This window comes from Vidua chalybeata, chromosome 3 (assembly GCF_026979565.1).
Source record: "Vidua chalybeata isolate OUT-0048 chromosome 3, bVidCha1 merged haplotype, whole genome shotgun sequence".
NCBI classification, from domain to species: Eukaryota; Metazoa; Chordata; class Aves; order Passeriformes; family Viduidae; genus Vidua; species Vidua chalybeata.
In genome coordinates, this window is record NC_071532.1 from 32076289 (window position 1) to 32104187 (window position 27899).

The 27899-nt window shown below is 37.4% G+C and overlaps 1 protein-coding gene across 4 annotated transcripts in view; it reads right to left on the reverse strand.

Moving 5' to 3' along the window:
• Positions 1 to 27899, reverse strand: part of CDC42BPA (CDC42 binding protein kinase alpha) — a 180984-nt gene that overhangs the window by 24583 nt on the left and 128502 nt on the right. For 3 of the 4 annotated variants that reach the window (XM_053937395.1, XM_053937397.1, XM_053937394.1), the window contains 13 exons: positions 22875 to 22980; positions 22137 to 22285; positions 20912 to 21003; positions 18257 to 18333; positions 9874 to 9993; positions 9087 to 9167; positions 6930 to 7035; positions 6030 to 6166; positions 5248 to 5387; positions 4292 to 4373; positions 2916 to 3132; positions 2045 to 2107; positions 575 to 1168 (listed from right to left, as the gene is read on the reverse strand). In XM_053937395.1, coding sequence (XP_053793370.1) covers positions 575 to 1168; positions 2045 to 2107; positions 2916 to 3132; positions 4292 to 4373; positions 5248 to 5387; positions 6030 to 6166; positions 6930 to 7035; positions 9087 to 9167; positions 9874 to 9993; positions 18257 to 18333; positions 20912 to 21003; positions 22137 to 22285; positions 22875 to 22980 — 1964 coding nt within the window. Of the gene's footprint in view, positions 1 to 574; positions 1169 to 2044; positions 2108 to 2915; positions 3133 to 4291; positions 4374 to 5247; positions 5388 to 6029; positions 6167 to 6929; positions 7036 to 9086; positions 9168 to 9873; positions 9994 to 13151; positions 13191 to 18256; positions 18334 to 20911; positions 21004 to 22136; positions 22286 to 22874; positions 22981 to 27899 lie in introns of all 4 variants that reach the window. The other variant, XM_053937396.1, reaches the window with a different exon arrangement.

The following is a 27899-nucleotide window of genomic DNA, read 5'->3' on the forward strand; positions in this document are numbered from 1 at the left end:
AGGAGGGAAACTTGGTCACTTTTTGAAAAAGGAGAGAGGAGATGAAAGTTGTTGACAAAACCTGCTGAGGAAGAAAGCATGAACAAATAAAGAAAGAAAAGACAAAACAGACTAGTAAGTAGGAACAAATACCATTAGAGAAAAGCAAGTCAAACTACCAGAACCTAATGACTCTCAGCATGAAGAAAGCTGGAACCACAATGCAGAGCCAAAGTACAATCACATTCCAAACTTTAAATAACAACAGTCCAGCACTGGTGGTAGCAAATACCTAAAGTTAGCCTCCGTTGAACCTGAAGCTTTTGGCTGTTTCAAGAGTTAGAAATCCTGACTCATGATTCCTCTTTGTGTTCCAGCAAGTACAGGTCAGTGCAAGAGTTATTGAAACTAGCATGAATGAGGATTAAAGCCTCTGGCTAGATTAAAAACGGTGACAGGGCCTGAGAGCATTCTTTAACCTGTCAGGTAATTAGCCCTGAACTCCACCTCCTGAGGATATCAACACAAGCAGAGATCACTTCAGTGGACAGCACCAAAGACACAGACACACACACACACACAGAGCACAACTCACAGCAAGAAGATGGAGTTGCGGGCCACATCAACTCTTGCTGCCTGGATCTTCGGCCCTGGCAGTCGACGTAAACCCCGACGCTGCTAAAACACAGCAGGTATTCTTTATTTGAGATCTCGACTGCACAGATGGCATCGGTTGGCTGCTGTGAGATAAACGAGAGCGTGTGGTCGTCCGGATGGAGCAGGCTGTACGGGCTGCCCTCTCCATGGAGGGGGTATTTTAGGAAACCTGACTGGTAGCCCACACAGAGACGGTCACTGAAGATGGACATCCACTGGACGTTCCCCTGCACCTGGATCTCCTTGATCTTTTTGTGGCGCGTCTTGCTCTGATTTAGTTCGTAACAGAGCACCTGCCTTTTCATGGCTACACACAGGCAGGTGAGGGCTCCATGGCGCACGTGTCCTGAAATGATTGCCTGGCAGCCTTTGGTCTCTGCCAGCTTATAGAAGTCAGTCTCCCTTCCATCCAGGGCGGCCATGGGGAAGAGCCGCACGTGGCGGTTCCGTCCTGAGATTACAGCAATGAGCTGCTCGCTCGGGATAAGCTCAATCTGATGAACCTTCTTATTGTCACCAACACGGATAATTTCTGAAACAAAAATCAAAACAGCCCCCCCCCCCCCCCCAAATTCAAGTAAGTAATGGTGAAGTGTGAATTGATTATAACATGTATTTGTAAAGATGAACGAGGAAAGAAACCCAAGAGATCCCCTTTATTGCTTCCCTGCAAGATTAAAAAGTACAGAATCTAAACTGGTATTTTAATAACACCAGATATGGCAATTCTGAATAAACCTTTGGCTTTTCCTCATCAGAAATGGGAGGAGCAGATATGATGCAGTAACAACAACTGTATTATTTCAGTACTAATTTCAAAAACAGTTTATAGCAAAAAAATATTGAATAAAGGAAAAGCCTCAGAGCTGAAACATACAATTAAACATGTCATTTGTTGAATTAACTTGGGCAATCTGTTAGTACATCTTTCAGTACTGCACAGAAGTTTTCATTTCCAGTACCAATGAGGAGGTTACACAAAGGATTAAGCCATGATTCTTGCTGAGGTGCACAGCAGGAAATTAAGATGAGTGAGGCTCCTGCTGAATATACAAAGGAAGTGTTTCACTGTGAGAGTAATTTGCAACACGCAGTCCAAAAAGATCATGGAACCTGTGTCCTTGGGGATTTTCAACACTCAACTGGGTAAAGCCCTGAGCAACCTGGTCTGGAATCAGCATTGAACCAGTCTGGGGGAAAAAACTTCAACTGCATTCCAAAAGCTGTATTTTTGTCATTGGAAAGGATATCCAAAGCAGAAAGCACATAGAACACCTTCTGGTCTCTCATGGAGCTGTCCAGCTGATAATGTAGTTAATCATGAAAAAAATCAGGAAACCAGAAGATACTGAGTAAGAAAAAGATGACTTGGTACTAGGGAAATTATTACCAGTTCCTAGTTTCTTACCATCTTTGGTGACATGCACAACAAACAACCCTTCTTCATTCCCCAGAGCTATTCTTTCATGGTCTACGACATTAAGGAAAAAAAAAATTATTTTTCTTTGGAAGTACTTTATGAATCATGTAAACAGTAGCAGTAATTCTCATTAACAGAGACAGTTTTTATAATATATTGAAATAATTGTATATAGGGGCAAACCTAATATATTCATGCATTTTAAAAAATTGGCAACCTCCCAATCTTTCAAATTTCTGAAAAAAGAAGTCTTTTCCCATTTCTCCTGTTAGTTAAAGTAACAGCTAAAACCATAATTTTTAACAAACTGTTCAGACAACTTAGGTCTAGTACCAACTTTGAAGTAACTATATTATTATATTGAAATAATTTACATAATCAGAGTTTAACATATTTTATGCAGTAGTATTTGAAATTACTAAATTCAGCCTCTGATCTTACATTTTCTCTCTGGTCCTACCAGCAGATTTTGAAGTGAGTGACTTACACCTACTCTATAGTGCTAATTTTGCCCAGTTAGGGAATTATGTTTACAGAGTAACAAAAGAGGAATGTCCAATTCTCAGACAAAATTATTCATAATTATGAATACTGGTGAATAATTATGAATATGGGTGAATTATTTGTGATTATGAATATGGGTGAATAGAGGGAATACTCTTAAAAGATCTGACAAAAGTGCTGGTACGGTACTAACTTGCACTTTTCTCTTAGGCCCATACACATTTCCATATGGGATAAAACCACTACCTATTACTCTCTATTCAGTAGAAAACCATCTAACACTTTTTTTCCCTAAAAAAATCATGCTTTTAGTATGCCCATTTTTCTTAGAGCTTTCTTCTTAATAACTTCATACCTATGATTGCTGCTGACTGTGTGGTTTTGATGAGGGGCAAGGTGCTGTCATAAGCTTCTTTGGGAACATAGACCGAGCGGTCTTTGAGTTTGTTCTTCTTCAAGATCCTATGCAACTCGTTCAGCACGCCCACCCACTTGCTTTTTTCATTCTCACCGTCTGCTAGAATCAGGATTGAACACTTGTTACTGGATGCGGAGAGCTGGGAGGCTGTAACCTGCAAAAAAAACCCAAACACAGTTTTAAGTCATAACTGATAAATAATTTCCTCGTGATCGTTTTTACAAGGGAATCAGATGCCTCTAAGTGCCCTTTTAATTAGCTGTCTGAATTAAGGAAGTAAAAATTTCTCTTCAGTTAATAGAAAACACTCTTATCTTAATCAAGAACCCACAGCAGAAAAGCAGGTGTGAATATTTTAAAGAACAGAGAAAATGTAGCCTTTATTTTAAATGCAGTTGTATTTATTTTATAATTCAGGAATGTCAGCTCTAAACAGGGTAGTCAATTGTTTCTCACAGCAATTTTATAACAAAAAGCATTTTTATAAAGCTTTCTGAATTTTTAAGAGCTATAGTTTTCATTAATAATTTAATGCAATAGGAATGGTTTTTATTGAAAGAATGCTCTGTGATCCTTTTCATGCATTTGATACAGCAATTATAGATAAAATGGAAAGCCCCTTTTGTGGGTTTTATCTCCTTTCATCCCACTGAGTGATGAATAGTCTAAAAACTGGAAAAACAAGGACTGAAATAGAAAGGCACCATAAAGAAATGATAGAGGAATTGATAAGACATCAAGGAGATTTCACGGAGGTCAAAGCTTTAACAGAAAATCTAACAAAAATAAGAATATTAGAATAAGCCAATGATGTCAAAATCCTGATACCAGATACTAGACATAAATTTTGATGAGCATTTTGCACTAAATTTCTATACTGACTATCTGATGAATGGGAGTTTTCAGATATACAATGCATACGTTGAAAAAAAGTACAAAAAATAAAGACTTCATCAATAACCCAGTCAGTTAAATTGAGAAGCAGAGGGAAACTTGAGAAAATGAAAATGTACAAGGTCATGATGAACAGAAGAACTTCAAATGACTAAGAAGAAGTAGAGGAAAATACATCTTATTGTGAAGATTAAAAAATACAACCCACATGGAAATGAATGCTTGTCTAGATGTACCAGTGCTATTTTTACCACAGAAATGATATATGTACAGATCCCTATGCACTGCTGCTGCTGCTGCCATGGATTCCCAGGGGCAGAACTTGCCAAAGAAATAAAATACTGGCAAGCTGTCACACCACTGATCACCCTGTGAAACCCTGCACGTCTGGGTTAGTAGGGTCAGGATGTAATACTCACCCTAAAGATACAGGGGATATCTTTCCGATTTGCATGGATGACATCGGAGGCCAAGACAGAACTCACTGAGAATTCTTCATCCCTTATGGAGACCACAAACAATTGGAAAACAGTTAATGAGCAAAATCTGTATGTTTGGATTTTACTTTTCCAGCAGCCTTGCTTAGTGAAGGACATAACAAGTCAGCACTGAAATCTGATTTTTAGAATTATCCTTTCATCTGTATCTGAAGATAAACTTCACAAATGCAATGTTGCATAATTAATTCCTGGTAAATGCTGATGGAGATAAAACTATTCAGATATTCTGTAACTGTTTTAAATCTGTATAAATTAAAACCTTTGAAGAAAAAAGTCCAACTTAAAAAATAAGTGGAACAAAGAAACCTCTCCAACTCTCATAAAAATCCAAACTCACCTAGAAGCTATAACTTACAGTAGTTTGGGGCTTCCTGGATGAACTTAGATCAGAGACAAGCTTTACTTAGTTGCTATATTAAATAGTTTCAGCCTTCAGTGAGGCTGGTAGTATTTCAGTAATACTGAAGACAAAGTGGAACAAACTATTCAGCCCTTCTGAAGCAAAAATTATAATACATTTACCCTATAACAAAGTTTTATGTCTTTCAAAACTCTATTCAACCCCAAAATTGTGTTATTTTTAGTTCTTTATTCATTCCAGATCTTCTGCACAGATGAACAGATGCTCTTTGCACATGATGTAGCAATGGAAGTTTAAACATCCATATAGGAACAAACAAGTGTAGTTCAGGCTAACTCCAAATAACTGCTAACTGCTGTTTTATTTTTTTATCCCAGAAAATTAATGCCTTTCAATATGGATTTTAGGGTTTCATAAAAGCTCTGGAACTTGCTTACTGATTTGACAAAAAGGAAAAGCAGAACAAAACCTCCCAGTGCCTCTGCAAAGCTCCCACCAGCAGCAAACAGCTTACCTCATGTCTATGACCTGACTCACTACCACGCTGGGCTGAGATGCTTTTCCTTCTGCTACATCATACAGGAAGAGTTTAAAATCACAGATCACTGCCAGCGCTCTCTGCCAACCTTTCTTTACTCCAGCTGGCTTTGGGACCTTTAGAAAAATAAATACTGATCAACTCTCCGTAAGTTTAGATGCAATCAAAAAATCAAGCAGCACAAAAATCAGTTTGCCCATCTGGGTTGGAAAGTTTTAATTCAGTGATGATGTTAAGCAACATAAGCAAAAGCCCAAGAGCAATAAGACCAACAATCACAGACAGACAGACAATATTAATAAATTAATAGCATCACAGATTCTTTTTTCTCATATCACAAATTAATTCAGAGCTGTATTAACAAACATGGAGAAAAAAAACTTGTCTCTAGTTGGCCACAGAATTATGGCCAAAAGTATGTTGAGTAAATCTTTTAATATTTCTGTGCAAATATCCACACCAGTGACCATAGACAGTACTAGCAGAAAGACTCGAAAAACTCGCAGGGCCTGGAAGATGATCTGATCTCCAGAGATGGAACTACTCACGACCAACCAAAAGCACATTGACCAACATAGATGGAGAGAGGACTACTGCTGACAATGCTAAGAGTTACTGTGTAAACATTTAGATCTTAGTTTCCAAAATGCTACCCTAATATGTAATTGAATCTATCCCTCCAGTATGCAAAGTAATACCAGCTCTGGAAAACAATGAATTTAATGTAAGTGCCCCAGATGCAGCTACCTCCTACTTACTCGGACATGTCCTTCGTAAGCTGTTCCTATGCCTTTCTGTGGATCTATTCCCAAAGGTCCCTTAGTCTGCTCAGGAGGGATTGGACATACTGCAGGGGCCTTGTCTGCACAGGTCACATGGCAAGAGAATCCACACACTTGTGAGGAAGAGAAGAAACAAAAAGATTTGATGGTTATTTCTTGTGCGATGAAAAAGTTGTGATAATGATGTTGAGATTTACAAAGAAATCCCCTTTCCTTTTTTGATCAGCATCTGAATAATCACTGAACTTTGCTACAGACAGAAATATAAGTCTGCACACAGCAGAAGTTCATGTTTTTATCTGCTCTAAATCCCGCATTTCTCTTTTTCACATAGTTTATGGATACACCTGCTTTCATCCAGATAAGAAAGAGCCTAAGATAATGTCTATGATGTCCTCTAGGCCCAACTCTACTAGTAAACAAAAAACTGGAAAAATCCTTTAAACAATAAGCATCATTCTGCATGTATACAAACAAGAATATTTGTCGTTCAGTACCAATTCTCTTTCTTTCTGGAATAAGTCAGAATAGATGTCTTAAATTTTGCCATGCAGCATAAAGCAAATCTGGTGTCAGCATACCTGACCACTCAGGGGGTCACCTGTGGGGCCACCTGTGGCCCCTTATTGCTATTCTGAGTACACTGAACTAAGCTCTTCTACCAGCAACTGGAATAAGAGTGTCCCCAGATGACTGGGCAATCTCTTATGCATGTTCGAAGTGCTTGGCTTCTACTATTAAAGACTGAAGCATGAGAATATACTGTTATTCAAAATATAAGCAGAAGACTCCTGCATCACCACACTACATATCCTATGCCATCTGCATCTATAAGAACTTCAGTTCACACTTGTTTGTGGTCTCCCAAGTGCTTACCTTCACAAGTACAGCCCTGTCGTATCAGACCAACCATCAAGGATGTGCACTGATTGCATTTTGTTGGTGTGTTAAAGGATTTCACTACAAACTGGTGAGCTTTAGGCTGTGAAATGAGCAGAGGAGGATGTTACCACCTGTAACACTTCTCAAGTACAGTTATTTCTTTCACAGACCAGAGTGCAGAGGTGCATTTCATAAGGCAGCTTGTTTGTGCTTGCTGAAATGAGATCTGGGCCAAAAAAATTTCCTTGTAACTGTGCCCACTGTTGATAATTTAAAGCATCCTTTGTAAACAAAGCCATACCAAGCCATGGAAACTGGACCCTGTCTCAGAACATGAGTTGCTTCCATTGCAGATAGAAAAGCTGCCCAAGTGATTCTGTTACACTTTAGAAGTTGAGTATGTATAATCATGTACTCAGTGGGGACCTGACTGTCACCAGGTCAACCCATAACAGCATTTCCTAAGCTGTAAATTCAGTGCACCTCTGTCAGGAGTACTGCCTTAGTTAAAAGAAAAATAGCAGACTTTTTCAAAATTTTAAATTTTATGCCAGAAAGCCCTGACAGAGCCCCCTTTTATGGTGTTTAGCAGGGGCAATTCAAAACACCCAATCTAAAGGTAAGAGCTGAAGATGACAGATGAAGTTGATTTTGAAAAGGTTTCTATTTTTTTATTATTCCTTGGGAACACCGAGTAAGTGGTTTAATTCTCTCCCTCTCCTCAAGGATGGCCGTGCTGATGCTGCTATATAAAGGCTAAATGCCTATGTAATGTGGCAGGATGACTCACAGATGGCCTTATATAAAATCCAGGAAGCTGCTTTACTTTCCTATAAAAACTCCCTGTGAATAACTACTGAGGAGAAAGGCCAGAGCATAGGGTCAATGCCAAGACTGTCCAAAAAAACCTCATCACGTACGTGATCTCAAACAAGACAACTTTGCAGACTACTTTGGAGAGTAGGCATGTTAAAATTTTACTCACTTCCCTGTTTTTCAGAGCATAAGATATCACAGCTAAGGGCTCAAACTTATCCATATTTAATGACAGCTTTACTGTTACAATGGCAGCATTCTGTCTACAGAATGTTCTGTTTAGACTTGCAGGGAAACAACACTCAGCTTTAAACACTGATGCAATCAAAAAGTAAGAAGGTTCTTCAGGGGACATAATAAATTATAAAGCAAGTCATTACTTACTGAGCAAAATGTTTGCAAAAATTTAATTATGTAGACAGTAAAGTCCATTTCACACGATTCCAAGTGCACTTCAAGTATTTTTTAATTGATCTACTAAGATGCTGCCAACAGAACTGTCTGCTCAAAATTTCTAGCTCTCCTTTATACAAATGAATCTTCCACTACTTTGCAAGTTATCAAAGTAGAGAAACAGATCTGTTAAAAAGGCTTACTTCTTCACTATTAGTTGCAGGAAAAACGGTAATTTTTAAATATACAGAAGATTCCTAAACCATTGAGTCATTTTCCAAATTTTCACAAGAAATTTTTTCCTTTAAAGCTTGTATTTATTCTTCATTTGCTTGAGTAGGCATAATCCACTGGGAAACAGCATACACTGGCTCATTCAGCAACAGCAAAATGATTGCAACAACTGATGGAAAATCAGTATTTATGCAGGTAAAAGCCAAAAGTCAGGAAAACTGGAAATCTCTTTCTGTAGTGCTCACTCTGCACTGCTTTAAAATAGGCAAATCTGTGGTTTCATTTTTAGGGATACTCTTTGCCTTTTCTTAAGAATAAGCATCTAATTGGCACACAGACATGCTAATCTGAAATTTTCTTGTATGCCAAGAGTAGAAAGGCATGTTGGTCAGACATACGCCAGCAAACACTCTCTTCCTAGGATGGCACTTTCCTTTCTTCACATTCTAGCTCATTTACCTCTTTCTGATGTCCAAACTACTGTTTTTCCTACAATCAAATGCCTGTGGAATTCCTAGTGCAGCTTGTCACACTCCATAATGTAAGAACCAAGGCTTTTACATTTTAGAGAGCAAACAGCTTGCACATAAACACCCCTTCTAGGCAGCTCTGGTAAGATCAGTGTGATAACCAGTTCTCCTGAAGCTGTAGCCCGGGAGTGACACATTGCCCTTGCTACACAGAAAGTGTGAATGCTTGACAGGGTACCTTTGGTGCAGAGAGTCCGGAGCCAATATACGCTGTCCTCATGGTCGGTGTGTGCATTGAGCGAGGAGGATGATCTGCAACCTGAACAGAGCCCCCAAAGGATCAATCAGACATCAAGAACACACTACCAAAGAAAGCCTGGATAAAGGAAGAAGAGTATGTTGTCCCACCCACCCCATTCCCCAGCATCCAAGCCATGAAACCAAATTGATTAATGCAGGACTCAGAAAAACAAATCTTATTTCTCAGTGAGATTCATCTCCTAAATGTCAAAACTAACTTCACATTATTTGAAACATTTGATTGGACATTTCCTAATATAAAATAACCACAATATTATTTTTTTTTTAACAGGGAAAGGAGATAAATTAGTACATAAATGTATTATTATAGCTGCAGAGTCTGGCTAACATTTTGTAATAAAAACACTTTCAGCAGGGCTTTAAAGTGTATTTTTACAAACTACACTATCACATAATCATTGTGCCAACATTTCTTAAATATTCATAACTGAGGATATGTTATGAAGAGAGACCATAACTAATAATTGATTCATAGTTCCCACCCCTATTCAATCAACCATATGTGGAAGGAAATACAACATTCCCTAAAACACAGTTCCCCACTAGTGCAGAAGGCTATTACAAAGTCCTAAACAGTCTTGCTGCAGAAGAACAGGCTTCACCCTAAACAAAAGACTTGCAGTAGTCATTTTTATACAAGTGAAACTGTTACTCCTAAAAAAAAAAAGACAAAAAAAGACAAATATCTTTCAACACTGAAGTACCTCAATCGGTTCAATCTCACTAGCTGTAGAAGGAGATCTTGATCTTGAATGGAGGTGAGACTTGCTGTCTTCATCCCGTGATGGAGTATTAGACAAAGTAAAATTCTCAACTGAATCAATCTAGGAGAACAATTCAAGAGAGGGGAAAAAAAAAAAAAACAACCAAAGAAATAAATCGAAGACATCATTAAAAAAGAATTCTCAACTCTTACCAAAATAAGATATGGGAGCAGTAGAATTCCTAAGAGAGAACTGAGAGGATAAAAATTCAGTTTTAAGCAACTTCCTAATTAAAAGCAACAAAATGGAATGAAAATTGTTGCATGTAAACACGCCAAGGCTTCTGCTGAGAGGTGAGCACATGCATAAGAGCTGCTAGTTCAGGGCCCTGATAACCACTTGAAGACACTTGGAATTCAGCATTTTTCAAGGGTGAGTATTTTCTAAATGCTACTGGGTTTTGTCCACTGGTAGCAGGGATTTGTTAGAAGTGAATTTTCACATAGGCCATGTAAATTCCTGCAAACATTCAGGAGAAAACAAGGAGAAAAGGCAGAGCAGTGTATATCCTGATAATTATATTCACAGAGAATTGAGGGGGTTTTGCACCCCATGTGAACTACAGAAACATCCTTGCCAGGAACACAGATTCTTCTGGGGAATGTTTTCCTAGTCCTTGATATATAGAATGAAACTAAGCCCAACACAGAGCTACACTGAACAAGGCACATAAGTACTAAGAGGCATCCTGGGTAACAAGTCATCTTTTGTTAGTAAAGCTGAAAAAATCAGAGAAGGCAGGATTCTTCCTCAGAAACAAGACATCTCTGCAAAGTTTCCTATGTAAAATTATATTAGAAAAAAAAAAAACAGGTGAAAATGCTTTTCCCCACGAATAATAAAAGTACAAGCTGCTGGCCTCCAGAAGGCTCCATGGCATGCCTCTACTTTCTGCAGCAATGCTATCATCAGTTCTTCATAGCTAAGGATTTGCCTAGCTTGCAGACAAACTAAAATATGCAGCCATGTTTGCAGAAAGCATTTGAACATTCCAGTGTTTCTCATCTCATTTGCCACTGACAATACCAAGAATTCCACAAGCTTTACTGCTTTTTGGGAATCAATTATATTTGTCAAGCCAATTTCATACATGCACATACAGTCCTGTTCTTCAAGAGCTCAGTCACAGTAGTGAACAGGTGCAGTTGCTAGTTTGTTTGGTTTTGGGTTTTTTTTTTGTTTTTTTTTGTTTTTTTTTTTTTTAATAGTGAGTTACGTTTGATGGCTTCTAGTTTTACCATACTCTTCCAAAAAATTATCTGGTGGAGAATGCTCATCAGTTTAATCAACTTGGGCATATTAACATGCCTGCAAGCATTTCTGAAATGAAAATGGGAAATTCTCACACTGGAATACACCTGTTAACTACACAAAGATCATGTGTTTCAAGCATTGAGGCAAAAAGTAGCAGTAAAGCAAACATTTTGTGCTCAGATTTATCAGAAGCAAATAATAATTGAAAGCTTTACCCAGTATTAGAAACACTGATGCCTTAAGTAGTAAATCCTCAAATCCAACACGTTTCAATTATTTTGAACTTCTTTTTAATCCAGTCTAAACATGTGAAAACTTGGAGTCCACACAAAGACTGTTTAACCTTCAACAATTCTACCTCCTCCTTAAAAATGTTACTAAAAAATAAGCCCAGTGAGTAACTACAGGCAAATTTTTTCATACCAAGAAACAGACACTCCTTTTTTACTACAAGTTAAACTCAGAGATCTAATCTATCATTTCATAAATGTTTCCAGACACTCCAAGGGCTTTCCCTTTCAAAGCAGCATCTGCATACCAAAGAATTTTCATGGTGTCGATGAAAAAATGTAGTACAAGCCTGATATCAGTGATGGAACCTTTCTGGAATGTGCTACAAAGCCTTTGTGGTTGAAGACAACTGCTGAAACAGTAACAAATGTATTTTCACTTTACTTACAAACATAAAAAGCCCACAAAAAACACAGAACCTGATCCACCATTGCAGAAGGGAATTTAATCACCACCTTCATTGCAGAAACAAGGGCCTTGAGCTGTATTGCTGCAGTGATCTTGAGGTCCTGGCTTTAATGAGAAGAACCAAGTACAAAAGCAACCTGACTCAACTATGGTCAACAGTTTATGAAGACCATGTTAGCGCCTTTCAAACTGGTTTTAAACTAATCCACTGGATTACCCAAAGCAGATTTCACTATTTCCTACCAAACTGCAAGAGCTTTGCTGTCTTCCACAGGACTGTGCAGGTCTGAGCCAAAGCTGGCCAGTGTATAAACACATCTGGAGCAGAGAGAACTTCTGAACTGGAGGGACCACCAACAAAAACAACCAGTTACTATAAGCTTGCCTGAGAGACTCAGCAGTGTGCTTTGAACTGCATGGGTAAGGACATCAACAGAGCTCTCAGGCATTACTGCTTCTTTATTGAACATTCAACAGAAATGCTTTATCCCTTCCATCATATATGTATAAAAGAATCAGAAGTGGCAGTATGAGATTAAAATAGACATAACATAACTGTTTGGAATTCATCCTCACTGAGTCTGCTTTGATAACACGTGTAAACAAGTGCTTAAAAACCCACCTTGATTTTTGAAACGGCATAGACCTTTCCAGCTTAACCAGCTACAACACAACCGTCTCTCTTTTCTTTGTATTAATTTTTCCTATCCTCCTTGATGCTCCATTTGCTCAATTCCCCAGTTCATGTTTATTTATCTTGGTACTGTGATATTTTCTATCATTTACTGTGAAGTTCCCCCCAAATGCCAAACTTTGACTTTCTATGGCCAATTCCCATGACTTAACACACGCCCTCTGCTAAGGGCAAGGAAACAAACAGGCCCTCATTTGATGTTTGGTCATCTTCCCAACCTGCATTTGCCTGATCAGCGTCCATATAGAACTTACACATTAAAATCAGAAAGCACCCAAAGCACCTTCTCCAGTTTCAGAGATATTTTGCTCATGGGGTTCACTGAAAGGAGAAAGCACCCAAAGCATCTTCTCCAGTTACTGTGAAATTCTAGTCATAGGATTGCCAAATGAAATAGTCCAAAAAGGTTTGAGCCCACAGCTGTAAACAACAAAAAGCACAGCAGCAGCAGCAGCAAACAGCAGTAGCACAAGACATGCAGTGAGGTAAATACACAATCCATACATTAAACATAGGCATGGACACAACAGGCAAAAAATAAAGGGTCACATAGAGTAAGACAGCCTCTTACACGTCTGCCTTTGTTAGCTGGAATACAGGAAGGAGAGCGCTTTAACAAAGAAAGGAGGAGAATATGTTACAAAACCAAACAGTGACACATACATCACCTCAGAACTTCTCACTCTATCTCTAGAGGTAGTGTTTAGACACACACACAAGCATGTTCACTGTTACAAGTATTTTAAAAACAAGCTATTCTGGGCCAACAAGAAGGAAGCAACATTATAAAAAAAAAAAAAAAAGGGAAAAGCTATTCCAAGTCAACAGTTTTACACTGGACTATAGCAGTGGAACTGCAGACTACACTGCACCATTAATTTGCAGTTGGCATCTCTGTGCTTGAACAACATGAATAAAGTCATCTATTGGAGGCACAGTATGTCCAATTTAAAGTATTATTATGAACCAGACTTACTCAACTTAATTATGAACGTGCAGGTAAAGTCAAGGCTCTCATCACACACCACTATGACTTATTCGGTTCAATAATAAGAATTCAGAACATCATTTATTATTCTGTGGCTAGTTGCAGAGTTCAGATTTGTTTAGTCTAGCCAAAGCCCATGGGGACTGCATGTGAGGACAGACTGCAGAAGGACTTAAGAAATCTATTTCTAATTTCTAATGTGTTAGCAACAGGGCAAAAAATAGTATTTTTGAGCATGTGGGAAAAATAATTTTGTCAAGGGAAAATGGGATTCCATTTTATTGCTATGAAATAATCACAAATTCATCCTTAAATAAAATGAGTTGACTGCTTCTCACAACTACTGAGATACATGAAGATCCACCTGGCAAAAAAACGAAACCCAACACTTCCATTGTCAGACACTTCTGGTGAACACAGGAGACTTAACACCTAGACAGTGTTACTGAGACAGCCTGCAACACACAGGAGAAACAGCAGCAGGGTTTAGTCTCTTACAGTCACTGGGGGTGACCTCCCTCCTCACCAAGACTGGAATTCAGGGACTGTAAACACATTCCTACTGCCCTGTGTGCAGAGGGCATACCAGGATTGTTTCTGAACATGTGGGCTGTCACAGCTATGAGGATTTAGGCACCAGTTCTGCCAACCTGACCCAGCATCTTTTCAAGACAGGAACCAACAGTGAGTGCTGTTCATCTGAATAGTGAGCTACCACTTTCTCCTTAGCATTTACAGGCTACAGAGGCAGCAGGACATCTATTTTTATTTCTCACCAGCAGAAATTGCAAAACTACTGTTTTCCTCATTGGAAAAATTAGAATTAACTCCAGTCATTCAGAGAATGCTATAAATAGTTATGTTATTTGGATGGCAGACACACAAGACATACCAACCCTAGGAAATCCAGTGCAGTGTGCACATCTGTGTGCTGAACAGACTTCAGAGATCCTGCAAGGAATGCCTTGCCACTGCATCTGCAGATTATTTTACACACACTCTGTCCTTCCTTAATGAGGCATAGGGTCTGAAGAAACAATCCAGGCCAATAGAAATATTTACTTGGGGTTCTTGGTTACAAGAGAGGCTTTCCTGAACCCCATGCAATACTGCAGCACTGCATAAGACTGACCTGAGGAGTTCTAATCCTTCCTTGGTCTTAACGCAAAGACCCCAATGAACCCTCACACTTCTCAGGTTTGACTGAGAAGTTAATTCTTCTGGAGATGCTGCAAGAAACACTGCCCTTCAAGGTAACCACTGCCAATGAGAGTCATTGGGAAGGGAATGGAGGTCACATCCAGTGGGCAGGGAGTTTTAATAGCCTTATTTTAATTCAAGTCCATCTAATGTATTGATACTAAACCAACTCAATGAGCTAAATCATAAATAACCATTCATTTAGATAATTCAGATTATAAATTATGCTATGAATGAATCAAGTGATTGTCCAATAAATCAAAGATGCAGAACTGACTTTCACAGCACAACTGAATGACATTACTTTTCATCTACTAACACAGATAACAGCTTTATCTCTCTTTCTAACAAAGACAGAATGTCTTGTATTTCTCTGCAAGGTGCTAAATTCTGCTAAATTGATGTTAGAGACATGAGGCCCTGGCCAGTCCAGCCCAGAGATGATCTTTGCCCAGTGCAACTGAGAAAAAACCACTCCTGCTGGACTCAAATTGAAGATGGAACAGAGGAAGTTTGACTCCATGTGCAGGAAGCTAACTACAGGCAAACAATATAAATATTAATACCTGAACCTTTACCCAAGACTAAAAGGTCTGCAAAGATCTGACCTGGGTGGACCAATCAAGAAGAATTGCTATGAAAGGATGTATGCCAGCAGTTGAAAATTACTCACTTGCATAAAGAAAAAAAAAATAGTGAAAATGTTTGTGGAAAAAAAAATGCTGCCTTCTCAAAAAAAAAAAAACCAAAAAAACAAAAAAAAAAAAACCAAAAAAAACCAAACAAACCAAAAACCACAAAAAAACAAACCCCCAAAAACCCCAAAATATAAGCAACAATAAATACAGAATGAAGTACTGAAGCCCTTCAGAATTAACTAGAGAGCAACCAGGAAAATATCCATGTCCTAAGCTTCTCCTTGCAAAATAGAACATTATCAGCAACTGCCACATATGTCCTTTATTTCTCTTTTAATAGGTTTCAGGGGAGTGTTTTAGATATTTTTAAAGATAAATTTCTGTTCAAGAACCTGCTTATACAAATGAAGTGTTCCTAATACTCAGGTAAAAGAGAACATGTTTTCTTTAATCCAGATAAAGAATATAAATATTATTTGTTTTTTGTGGATTTACATGACAGGAAACCGTACCTTTTTTTTACGCTCTTTTTGTGTGTGTGTGTAAGAAAATTCCAACACTATCAGCAAGCCAGAAGCTTTCTGTATGCTATACAAAAAAAACAGGTAAGTGCCTTCTACTATGACACCACAGATGAACCTGCACATTTTGTCTGGGGTATAAACCTGATTTACAGAGAAAAAGCATCCAGAAGAAAAGCATTTTTTCAGAGTATGTAAAAGGAAATGAAAGCAGCAGAAAAGGTTCATATACCTCATCCTCTTTGCTACACCCTTCACAGCAGATATTTCTCAAGCAATATTAACTTTATCTAATTTCAATGCCAATAGAATAACACTGTGTTAAACATATTTATACATATGTGTGAATGTATGAATGTATAATATGTATAAACACATCCACGAGCACAGACACACACACAATTATTCCTACAGAGCTGTAATGGATGGGGCTCTATACATCTGGATTTCAAAAGTTTTATTAATAATTACTTTTATGGGTCTACTACTTCAGTTTGGGAGAAATATAATGCAGTCAATTTTCAGCTTTTAACTCAATTCCCTAAGTATGCAATTAACGAGACGGAATATTTAAACAGTTTAAATATTTAAATATTTAAAAGTCCTGACAGAAAACCTGCACTTCAAATGGCAATAAAAAGTAGTAAGTTCACTTCAGTCAAAATGAAAATGACATCTTACAATGCAAGCTAAAAAAGAGAAAATATTTTACTTGAGCACACAGCAATTAACGGTATGGAAGGGTAACTTTTTAAGAGAAGTGGTTAGAAAACTGATGGAAACAACTCATAATAAAGGAATAATATGAAGCAAAAGAATTAAATACATAAATGTGCTGATGATTTTGCAACTGTTTTTCACAGGCCATATCAATAGACAAGGCCTAAAAGCAGCTTTTGCCCATCAGAAAAACTGTTTGCAATTAAGAATTCTTCAGCTGCACCTAAAGAAAAGCATTTATTTCAAAACAAAACACCTATCTATATAAATAGGTGTAAGAGTGCTATAACAGAAATACTTTGTTCTCCACTGCACTCACAGATTTTTTTAAGTTGACTGCATTAATGTTTGAATATTCCAAATCAATCAACTGATCTGTTATTGGGGGATTTACTGGGTTGAGAGTCAGACTTACGTCATCCATAAAATCAATCAATGAGGATGAAGAGGAGGAAAAGGAATCCTATTTTAATGAACACAGCAGTAAAAAAAAGAGAGAGAGAGAAAGAAAAGGATGAAGAAAACTGTTCAATATAAATAAAAGTGCAAAAATAAAGAACTGTAAATAACCAGTGGCAGTAATAGTTACCTCAGTAAGTTTTTATTAATTGCCTTTCAGAGACAATTAATCAATGTACTATCTGTAAAGAAACCAGTGTTTTTTCAGCATTTACTCAATAAAGTCTTATTGCTATACTCTCAACAGGATTCTTATACTGAAATTAATTTATAAGATAAATTATTACAAAGGAAATTAAAAAACTAGGTTAATTGTGAGGACTTCAAGAGAGAACAATGAATTAGTGAATACATAATGAAAAGAAAGAGAATTTTTGGACATCAGTAATAGGAGGGATTATGCTCTTTCATAGCTAAATGCGATGATGCTGTATTTGCATCAGAAAAAAATAGGCAAAATTTAGATTAGTGTCTAACTGTAAAGGTGGTGCCTTGTATCCTCTGAATTCAGTTTGACCAGTATTTCACCTCAGCTGTTCTTTTAAAAGAAAGATGATGCTTTCCTTACTGTTGATTAGAAAAGAAGACAATAAATCTATAGTATTGCTTCAATTTTTTCCTGCCAGGCTTTCTACCTATTCTGGTCTTTTGTCTGGAAGTGACTAAGGTATTAAACAGATTAATTTTTTAACTAAAAGGATCTGTGGAGAGGAAATGAATAGCAATTATCTGGATTTTACAGTTCTGTGTAAAATAAACAGATGATGAAAACAACCTAATAAACAGCACTAATGACTTCATGGGATAAAATTAAGGATGATTTAGTATTTTCTTGTTTTTACCAAACTACTGCCTTCATTACTTAGCATTTTTCTGAATACAAAGAAAAGCCATTTGAACAACTATGCTTTTCATGTTCACTGCAAAATCAGGCAAATTTCTGAATTCAAGGTTTTAGACAGAATTCACTGTGATTACAAGTGTTCAAGAGAAGACAGCCAGCACTGTAAACAATAAATAATTATTATACACAAATATTATTGGTGCAATACAAATAAAATACAGGCGCAAACCCTCAGCAAATATGCACAGAAGCTGCACACAACAGTAGTTCCACTGACTAACAGAGTTAGAATAGCTGTGCACTTACTTCAAATTGATCCAGAGCAGAGGTAGGCGCATTCAAAAATGCCAAGAAAGAATTCTGTGAGTCTTGGTGCTTTACACCTAAAAAACAGCAGCAGGTTTATAAGCTACAGCAAATATGACCTTCTCAGGGAGGACCTTTGCCTTGCTGAATTAGAATTTTGAGTGTCCACCTGAAACACCTATGTGCTTTGAAATAAGCTGCACATTTGGTTTGTTTTCCATAGTAAATGATTTTTTAATGGACAAGCACGTGTTTAATCAACTTTTCCCAAGCTAGGATGTGTGTGGTGTGAGCTCCATGTGGAAACACGCTCTTGTGTCCATGTCTGTTATGCAGAGGGCACTGGTTTCTAAGGTGCCCGTGTCCATTTGCACCACACACTAATGCAGCAGGTGCCACCCCTGCCTGGTGACAACGTGGGATGTCCCAGCGTGGCAGGACAGCTGGAGCCAACAAAAACATTGCATTTCCAAACAAGATGGGTTTCTTGAGCCATGCTCTGTGCCTGCCTGCCACCTCTCCCTCCTGAGTGCCCAGCAGCTGCACAATCCTGGGTGCAGCTTCAGATGTTTCTGTCACACCACACATCGAAGTGATGCTCGGCCAGCGAGCAGAGCGGGAACACTGCATCTCCCGGAGCTGCAGGGACTGCCACACCTCAGCTCTAACTTGCTCCAACTGGTATTTTTTATTTCTTCTTTTTTAATTTAAGTTGCTGTGTGGGTGTTTACACTTCACAGATGTGTATGAACTCTATTATTCTCAATGCTATAAACACATTATATATGCACATATATATATGTATGTATTTATTATGACCAGAGCCTGCAGGACTGTGTGCATCTCAAGACAATGATGCTATCAGAAGTTATCGATTTCTTTAAAAAAAATGTCAGTGTCTTGCTCCAATTAGCCATATCACCCATATATTTAAAACCCTGGGTTTTAAATATAACCCACAGTGAATGAAGTTACAAAGAACACTTTACTCTTTAAAATATAAATACACTGAAATCACAATAAAATACTAAAACAAATTTTCAAACTACCGCCACTTTTATGGAATACTCTCAGCAATCTTTTCCCCACCTGTCTAAATTTCTGGAATGTATTTATAAACAGGAAAGGATTATGTGCTAATCCAAATAATCCCTTCCTAGAAATCAATTTCCACACACTGCAAATTACTCTACCACTGTACCTTGACTACATTTGAATCTTCTATACAGTTCATAATTCAAACAGTAATATATTTCTTCTTTTAAGAGAAAACCAAATCAAAGGTGGTAACGATTTAGATTAAGGTGTATTTCTATCAGACTATTTGAATAATTGCAGTAGAATATTACTAATATAATTCTGTTAAGAAACATGACTAATGTTTCCTTGAACAGTACTTTTTTTGCTTGCTTGTTTTCAGCAAAGAATAAGTGTTTATTTCATCAGAACAATAAGGTTTTAAACACTGGAAAAAATATAGGGTAAAAATATGAATTATAAATTCGTAACATTATTTAACAAAAAGGAAGATTTCAGAAGTCAAGAAATCATGCATAATATTTAAGGAAGCTCAAGAACATATAAATGAAACCTAAACACGACTAAGTATTTTTGTCTTCAGGGAGATGCTATCAAGAGCTTCTCTCCAAGCACTTGGAGGAAGCATAATCCTGGTATCAGTGCTAAGCATCAAGATGAGGGAGTACTAATTCCCTAAGTCTTATTTGCTAATTACACCGTTTTTATAACGTTCTGTATAGGTTTGAATTATTTTTAGAAGTCAATCAGACTGGGAGGCCTATATATAGGAGATTAATGTAAACTTTAATACTTTATTGACCAACCAGCCATTAAGTTGGAAAAGCTGAACAATATTTGACATCCCAATGCAGCAATTGTTGCCAGGGTATTTAAATTCTGGAATTCACAGAACTACAAAAAATTAGGTAATTCCATTTGGCCTGAAAAATACTTCTTCCCATGTGGCTCATAAGACACAAATATTAGAGCTACTACAGAAACTGCAAAGAATCAGCCAAATCATTATTCAACGCTGAATGATTTTTTTTCAATGCAGAATTACCAAAAAAGTCTCTTCTCCCAGCAACAATGCAAAATAGTGTTGGACAGATGCAACAGTAACCCCAGAACATCCTCTTAATACCACAGCAAAGCACTCATGACCACACAGCTCGCTATGTGGCTGCAAAGTCTATCAATGGAGCTATCCCAGAAACAAAGAAATGCTATCAATTCCTCTGCAGCTGTTTACTCTCTGTGTAGACAGGCCCAAAACACTCAGAGATGAACAACACTATGATGAGTATTGATGTCTAAATACCTTCACCCATCATAAAGGAGAAAAGGTTAGAAATATATCTATATTCTAACAGTTTTCTGGCAGTAAATCACTATACACAGGCCAAATAAAAAAGTCTCAACTCAAATAATGCCTTCAACTGGTTCAAAGGTACCAAGAAAACTGAGGCATATTACAAGTATTAGAAGTGCAAATGCAACTACTGTGGGTACATCTTGACACATAAGTGTTGTGCTCATATGTTGGTATCATATTTTAGTTTCAAGGTGACACTTGATTGATAAGATGCACCCACCAATGTGACACACTATTTACTTGGATATCAGTTGCCATACCCTTTTCTGATCTAAGCTCTTCTGTCTCCTTTTTCAGCCTTTCGATGTCTGCCAAAAGCTCCATGTTCTTCTTCTCAGATTCTTGCAATTTACTTCAAAAGAACACAAAAAAATGTATGTAAGTATTGAGAACCCAAGATACAAGTCACTCTTGCTCCTGATATCTTCAAATACCAGAATAAATCTACTGGGACCTGTTTAGTTTACAGAAAAAAAGCCATTTGTATATTAAATAGGTTCTAATTTCTAAGCAATTGTGAGACCTTGTATCCTGTGAATGAGAAAAAAAGACTGTATGTATTTTTATGTTTGAAAAAGTCCTGTTTTTCATTAAAATTTATTTGCTAATTAAGTAGCTGTGACAGTAATAGATTCAGTTGAACTATTTTTTTTTCTCAGTTCCTTTACAGTTACTTGTTCCAGTGCTTTCTGACTCACAGCTGAGAGGTAACTCTACTCTGCAATTTCAGCACATTTCTCATTCTTGCCTGTCAAAGCAAACACTGGTTCTCCTGTTCCTATAGGATTTCCAATGCTGCCTGTCATCACATTACCTGGCCTGAAAAACATTCAAGGTAGGTGAACCAGAGGTTCCCATTTTACAGGTAACACACTCGAGTCTCAGCTCTGTCCTACTGCTTTCCTAAAGCTGCAAAACACAGCAGTGCTCTGAGCTGAAGCTGGACACCTAGAAATGGAATGACTTCCTACCAACCCCTGTTTCAGGCATTACACAGCTCTGAATAAATTCTGTTGTGGGGGTGGTGAGGTAGAAGTGAGAAAGAGGAAAGAAAGAGTCTGAGGAAGGAATAAAAGTATTCATAATAGTCCATTAACCATTGTTACTTCTTACTGTGCAAATCAGTATGCAATAATTAATTTTAGTCAGCTAACCCAGTGCAGCTGTCAGCAGAATGGGAAAGAATATATTCTAAGACACAAACCCAAACAATGGATTTGGATTTGTTATCACAACTAGGAGAGATCATATAATTAAAGAGAATGTGTTCCCTCTGAAAGTCTTCAAGATCTCAACTTTCCCCCATTAAGTGCTCAGCTGTTCAAACAATGAAGAGAGATGCTGGGATTTTTTCTCATCTGGGTGTATGAAACTGGCATATCATTCATAATCAAATTTCCACAGACAAGGTATATAAAATAATGATTTGATGACATTTCCTGGGAGATACCAAAGTAAATTTGCATGAGAACAACTCAGTCTTACCACTCTGTAGAGATACAGGAAGCTTTGACTTTGTTCAGCTCATCCTGAATAGCCTGTTTGGCCCGGATTTCAGCATCAAGAGCAGACTGGAGCTCCAGCCTTGCAGACATATCCAGCTTTGCAAAGCGCCGCATCTTCCAGGGCATGTCCTAGGAAAGAATCAACAAATTAGATTAGAAAGAGTAAGAGGGAAGGAAGTTGAACATGAGGAATGTAACTACCTTCAACAACTACATTTCCCAGTCTATTATGTCCTTAATGTAAGAGTTCATTAATTCCAAAATAATCTAAAATTAAGAGTAATGTTAGCAGTAGTAGTTCTCTTGAACTCAAGTAACAAATTTTATGTTTTATGCTGATCTCAAAAGCAAAGAGATTTTGTGAAATCTGGTTTTGATGTGTCTCAATTCAGATGACAGCTATGAAGGACATCCACACTTCATAAGTGAAAGACTTGAAGGTTTTCATGAACAAAAGCATGATTTCCTTCAATGAATACATATCTGATTACAAAGTAGCTACTTCAACTATAATATAGATAAAATCACATTATAAAGATCTTGGTGTTTAAAGAATTGATAAACAATAAATTTGATATGTGGTTATTCAGAAGCTCTAGGAAAGCTTAACTTTCAATTAACATAGACTCTACAGATAGATTAGTGCTGCAGGTGAAACTATCAAATCAGTGTTTTTTTCAAACAAAAAACCTTCTGACATATGGAAGTAAAGTCTTACTGTAGCTCTTGCACCCAAACTGGAGTTCCTCAGGGCTTCCAGCTCTTCTGTCATTTTAGAGGCCAAGGCTTGAAGATAACCTCGAGCATCTTTTTCATCGCTTACCCTAAACAATTACATAGGAAAAGATAAGATGTTGTAACCAAAGAAAAAACAGAAGTCCCTTCAACAAACCAACAACCAGAAACAGATAAATACAGAATACAAAAAAAAAAAGTCACAAAACATAAGGATAAAAACAACAACAACAAAAGCCCAAACAAAAAAACACAGAGAACTAATTCTTTGCTGCTTTGTGGAGTTCCATTAAACAATATGCATCACTATGACAAAGACTGAAAATTGAAGTACTACCTATCAGCTACCAAAAATTGAGACTGTGACAAAGAAATCTTCCAACTCATTTTTAGGGAGTAAATTAAGACAAAATTCACAAACAATAATTAACAATTCAATTGTCCACATAACATTGGAACTCGTGGTTAATTTATTGTACCAATTGACTATGAGAACTAGTAGTTTAACAGTGATGTTACTGCAAGAAGTGCTAATTAAACAGGGAGAGTCTACTTTTAATGTTATTAAACAGCATAAGCCTGAAGAGGCTGTCTCATCCACCGAGCTTGTTTTCTATCCAGACATGTTTTCTGAGTGTAAAGACAACAAAGAGGAGACATGCCTCTTTTTCAGATTCTTTGATCATCAGTTACAAAGAAAGGACAACAACTTTCTGTGATTAATCACAACAGAAGGTTCTTTCTTCATTTTGCCTCAGGTGTTAACATAGAAAAGAAAGTTGCTAAAACATTAACTCACTGAAACTAAGTAACTTATGAAAAACCTAAAACAAACAAACAGAAAAAATCCCAACACCATTCCTCCCACCTCATTTCCTTACATGCCTGGCTCTAAACATGTTCATTTTGCCCACAGAAGAGCAATCCCATTTCTGCAACACCAGGTCTTATGCAAGTCCCTGAGCTGCCTCAGAGACCAGCAGGGCAATACCACAGCTTGATCACAGTTCAGTCTTATCAACACCAAACACTGAAATGTTTAGGATCTGCTCAAAGTACTGAGACTCAAACAGCTTTAAATATTCATATAAATGAATGGAAGTGGGGACATATTTTTTTCTGTTTAATGAGAATTAACTTATCCTTGCTTCCTGATCTTTAAAAGTAACTCTAACCCTAAGTCTGTTTGACTGGGGTTCTCCAGATGGTTGATTTTGTCTTGCAGTGACCTTTCATCAGGCAGTGATTCCCCCTTCGTGCCTACGAGGCAATATAAGTTTTTCTGGTTGGTACTACGGGGTTCATACACACACAGAACATGTAAATGGTGCTGCTTGCAAGTTTACCATTAATTATAGAAGTTTTAATGCAGATTTATAGATAGTTGCCAGGAGACAAGGAAGACAGGGAGCACATACTCTGAACTGTCATGGACAAGGGAGGAACTGAAGAGCTTTCCCACAGTGGCTTTAGGGCAAGATCACACCATGAAAGCCATGGGCTAAATATCTGCAGATTGTGGTGACTTTTGGGTGCGCAGTTCAAGGTTTATTTAAGAAAGACAGACTACTGTAATACAGAGGAGCCAAAAGCAAAATTAGCAACCATTTCCCACAAATCTTTTCTCACACCCAACATGAAAATGCAAGCATTTATTGGGCTTTCTCTTCTTTGTCTCCTGCTTATAATTTAGTTCAAGAGGTGGGGAGAAATCTAGGAACACCCTACATGCCCTGAGTATCACAATCAATGAGAGTTTTTATAATAATAAGTCACTGTTTTTCCCAAGGTACATCAGAACTCAATGGAAGCAGCATACCAACTTCTTTTCCCGTAACATTCTGGATGACACATTTTGACAACCAGATAAAGATAATCTGAGCCTACACAAACCACTTAGGCTATAGCAGTGGGCAAAGGATGTGAGAAGTAGCTAAAGATGCTTTTTGGAGGTAGTGGGTGCATAATTAAATACACCGTAAAGAGAAAAAAGCTTAAGCAGGAATAAATAGAATGTGAGGCTCTCAAGGTAAGAGTAAGTTTTCCGGATGTATGAGGAGGGAAAGAGATTTAGGAATCAGCATTTAGTTTTCTCTGTTTTTCATGACACATAAAATCTTTGCAGAAAAGAAAGGGTCCAATTTCTATGTCCAATTTTATGATGTCACAGAGATTCTTCCCGATGCAAGGTGAGGAAACGCTTCAGTTATTTGGTTTATGGTGCACAGAACCCTCAGGCTACAAATGCTGAAAACCTCAAAAAGATGTTCCACAGACAAGCCGAAATCAAGAAAATAAAAATATCAAGAAAATTTTTACAAATATCTGTACTGAGTTTAAGGGAACTCCTCAAGCTCTGGAAGACAGCAAGTTAAAGCAGTACAATTTGGAACTCAGGTGCTTTTGTTGCCCACTAGATGGCAAAATTCTTTCAATAATGACATATGTTATTAAACATGTGGACCCAAGAGCTCTTGGAGCTTTTTTATTTATTACTATTTTGCTGGTGTTGTTCCATTTGGTAGGCTTTAAAACACTAAAGTTACATAAAAAAAGAGCAAGAATGGCAAATTAACTCTTACTAATGCTGCTCTCCTTGTCCTCATTTGATAGAGATGTGACAAGCACAGCAAGAGAACTAAGAAGAGAAGTTTTTCAGGTTTCACCCAGTCACTTCTTTCTTCACTGAATTTGGATTAACTGTTCTGTTTTCAATATAATTGCCCTTGCAAGTTTAGTTCCTTAATGCAAAGGACCCAGAAGAGCAATATGGTACAAATTCCTGTAAAATTAAATTTAACTTTTATGCTGGAGCCAGCATCATGACAACCTTCACATAACCACTGGCTGCTACCTGTATGGTGTTTGTCAGGATGCTCAGGAAGTCAGACTCCCGGGGTCTCCTGCTGGGATAGTTTACAATACAAAACAGACCCAGAGGACTAAAGAATTTTGCTCAACAGAAGTGGTCTTAAAGCCCTGGTGTCTTACACCAAGCTCTGTTTAACCTGATTTAAAAACCCTAAGGAAATCTGAGAGCCATGACTCCTCTAGTCTTTCAATGCTTTTAAATTTCTGTTGTTGTATCAGTATGCTCAAGGTCTCCAACTTAATTTTTAATTTTCCCCCTGGTGTCTCCAATAAAATCTGTTTTTTTAGAAATACTTCTCTAAAAATTTTTAACACTTCCCTCTGCTCCCAAGCCCTGAAATTTCAACCTGCCTTCCAGAATTTCTATTTTAGAGAAAATTAACTTCCGACTATTCTTACCTCAAACATAGCACATCTCAGAATTTTACATGCTTTGAGTTTCTTAACAGTTGAAGATGCATAGAATTTTTGCTATATTTTGTTCACAATTTGTGTGTGTGGTTTCTTTTTTTTCTGAGAGCAAACAGATTTTAAAACAACCAAAATTTCCCAACCCAAATTTCGGGGCTCTTTTAGGTTTGATTTAGTTTAGAAGTGTTGGGAGAGGGTAGTTGGTACTTTTTCTTTTTTCCTTTTGGTGGTGGTTTTGTATTGGGGATTTTTTCAATGAGATCAATTATGATAAAACCAACAATAGTACAAAAAAATCTGTCTGATAAGGAAAATATTAACTATATATTGTGATAAAGAACCATAAGAGCTTTTGGGCAGCTGAATCTAAGCCTAACATCCACTCTGTAGGTAAATCTGGAAGGATTCAGCTCATCCACATGAACATACTCAACAACACAGAATTAATTATCCATCTAATATGAGTTTTGTAGGTTTGCTTTACAACCTGTGGTGAGAAAACCAGACTTCTAGAGTACAAGTCACAGGATTTATTGAGGTGTCTAGCTTAGGACTTTTACAACTAGGTTAGATTAATCCTTCCCAAATCAAGATTCCTGCCAACTACACTGGGAATCACTACCAAGGTTTCCAGTGACCTCCTTTCTGCACAGCACAGAAATACAGTACCACGGCTATTTAAAGTATTTCTTTTTCAAGTGACTGCATTAACCTCCAGTGCAATTAATCTCCTTCCCATCTCCCACAGGAAAATTTATACCCCACCATAAAAGCCTCAATATTTCTTACTCTTGTCAAGGAATGATGAGTGATTTGGCTAATATAAACTCGTCAATATAATAGCTCCATTAAGGCTGAATGATCCATGAGGGTCTGTTGAGTCCACAATAGAATTTGCAGTCAAAGTCTGATTCAAGTGTTTCTATTAAAATATTGCATTGTTTATGGTATCTTGAGATAGCAACAGCAAGATTAAAAGGTTTTCATACATTATTCCTAAAGATGCAATAAAGCACAGTAAGAAGGCAGGGAAAAGCTAAAGGGAATGTGATTAGCCATTAAAATTACTCACAAGTTATAAAATCTGAGAGAAACAGCAATTTAGAAGGGTCCCAGGAATCATGAAGAAAGTGACAAATCTTTACCATCCAAAGTGTGAATTCAAAGTAATTACTTTAGAGGTATCCTTTAGATGGCAAAGTATTTAAAATAATCTAGAGACTTCTTGGGCTTGTGTTACTCCAACCTAAAACAAGTTCAAGGGCTAAAACAAGTCCCTTGAACTACTACAGGCTCTGAGCAAACTGTTTACAAACCCAGTAAGTAATTCTATTACTGCCTCCTATCAATCCTGGATCATGGTACAAAAAGAACATGGCAGATTTTAGGAGGTAGAAATAATGCACCCAAAATACATATTTTAATATGTACATATTTTAATATGTATTTTGAGACCTGTTAAGTTTTGAAAAAAGAGAGAAATCTGTTAAGTTTTGAAGAGAGAGCCCACAAATTCTCCCCTACTTTGCTAGCTCCAAGGCATTCCATTGTCACACTGAAGATGTGGACAGGTACAGTCTTGAATTGCATGTTCTGAGGGAAACACAGTATTGTGACTGATGAAATAAGACTAGTTTTCTCCAAAATTAGGTGTGGGGTGTGGGTTTTTTCTTTTAAAATATTTATCGTTATAATAGATGCTTAAATACTTCATATACAGCCATGT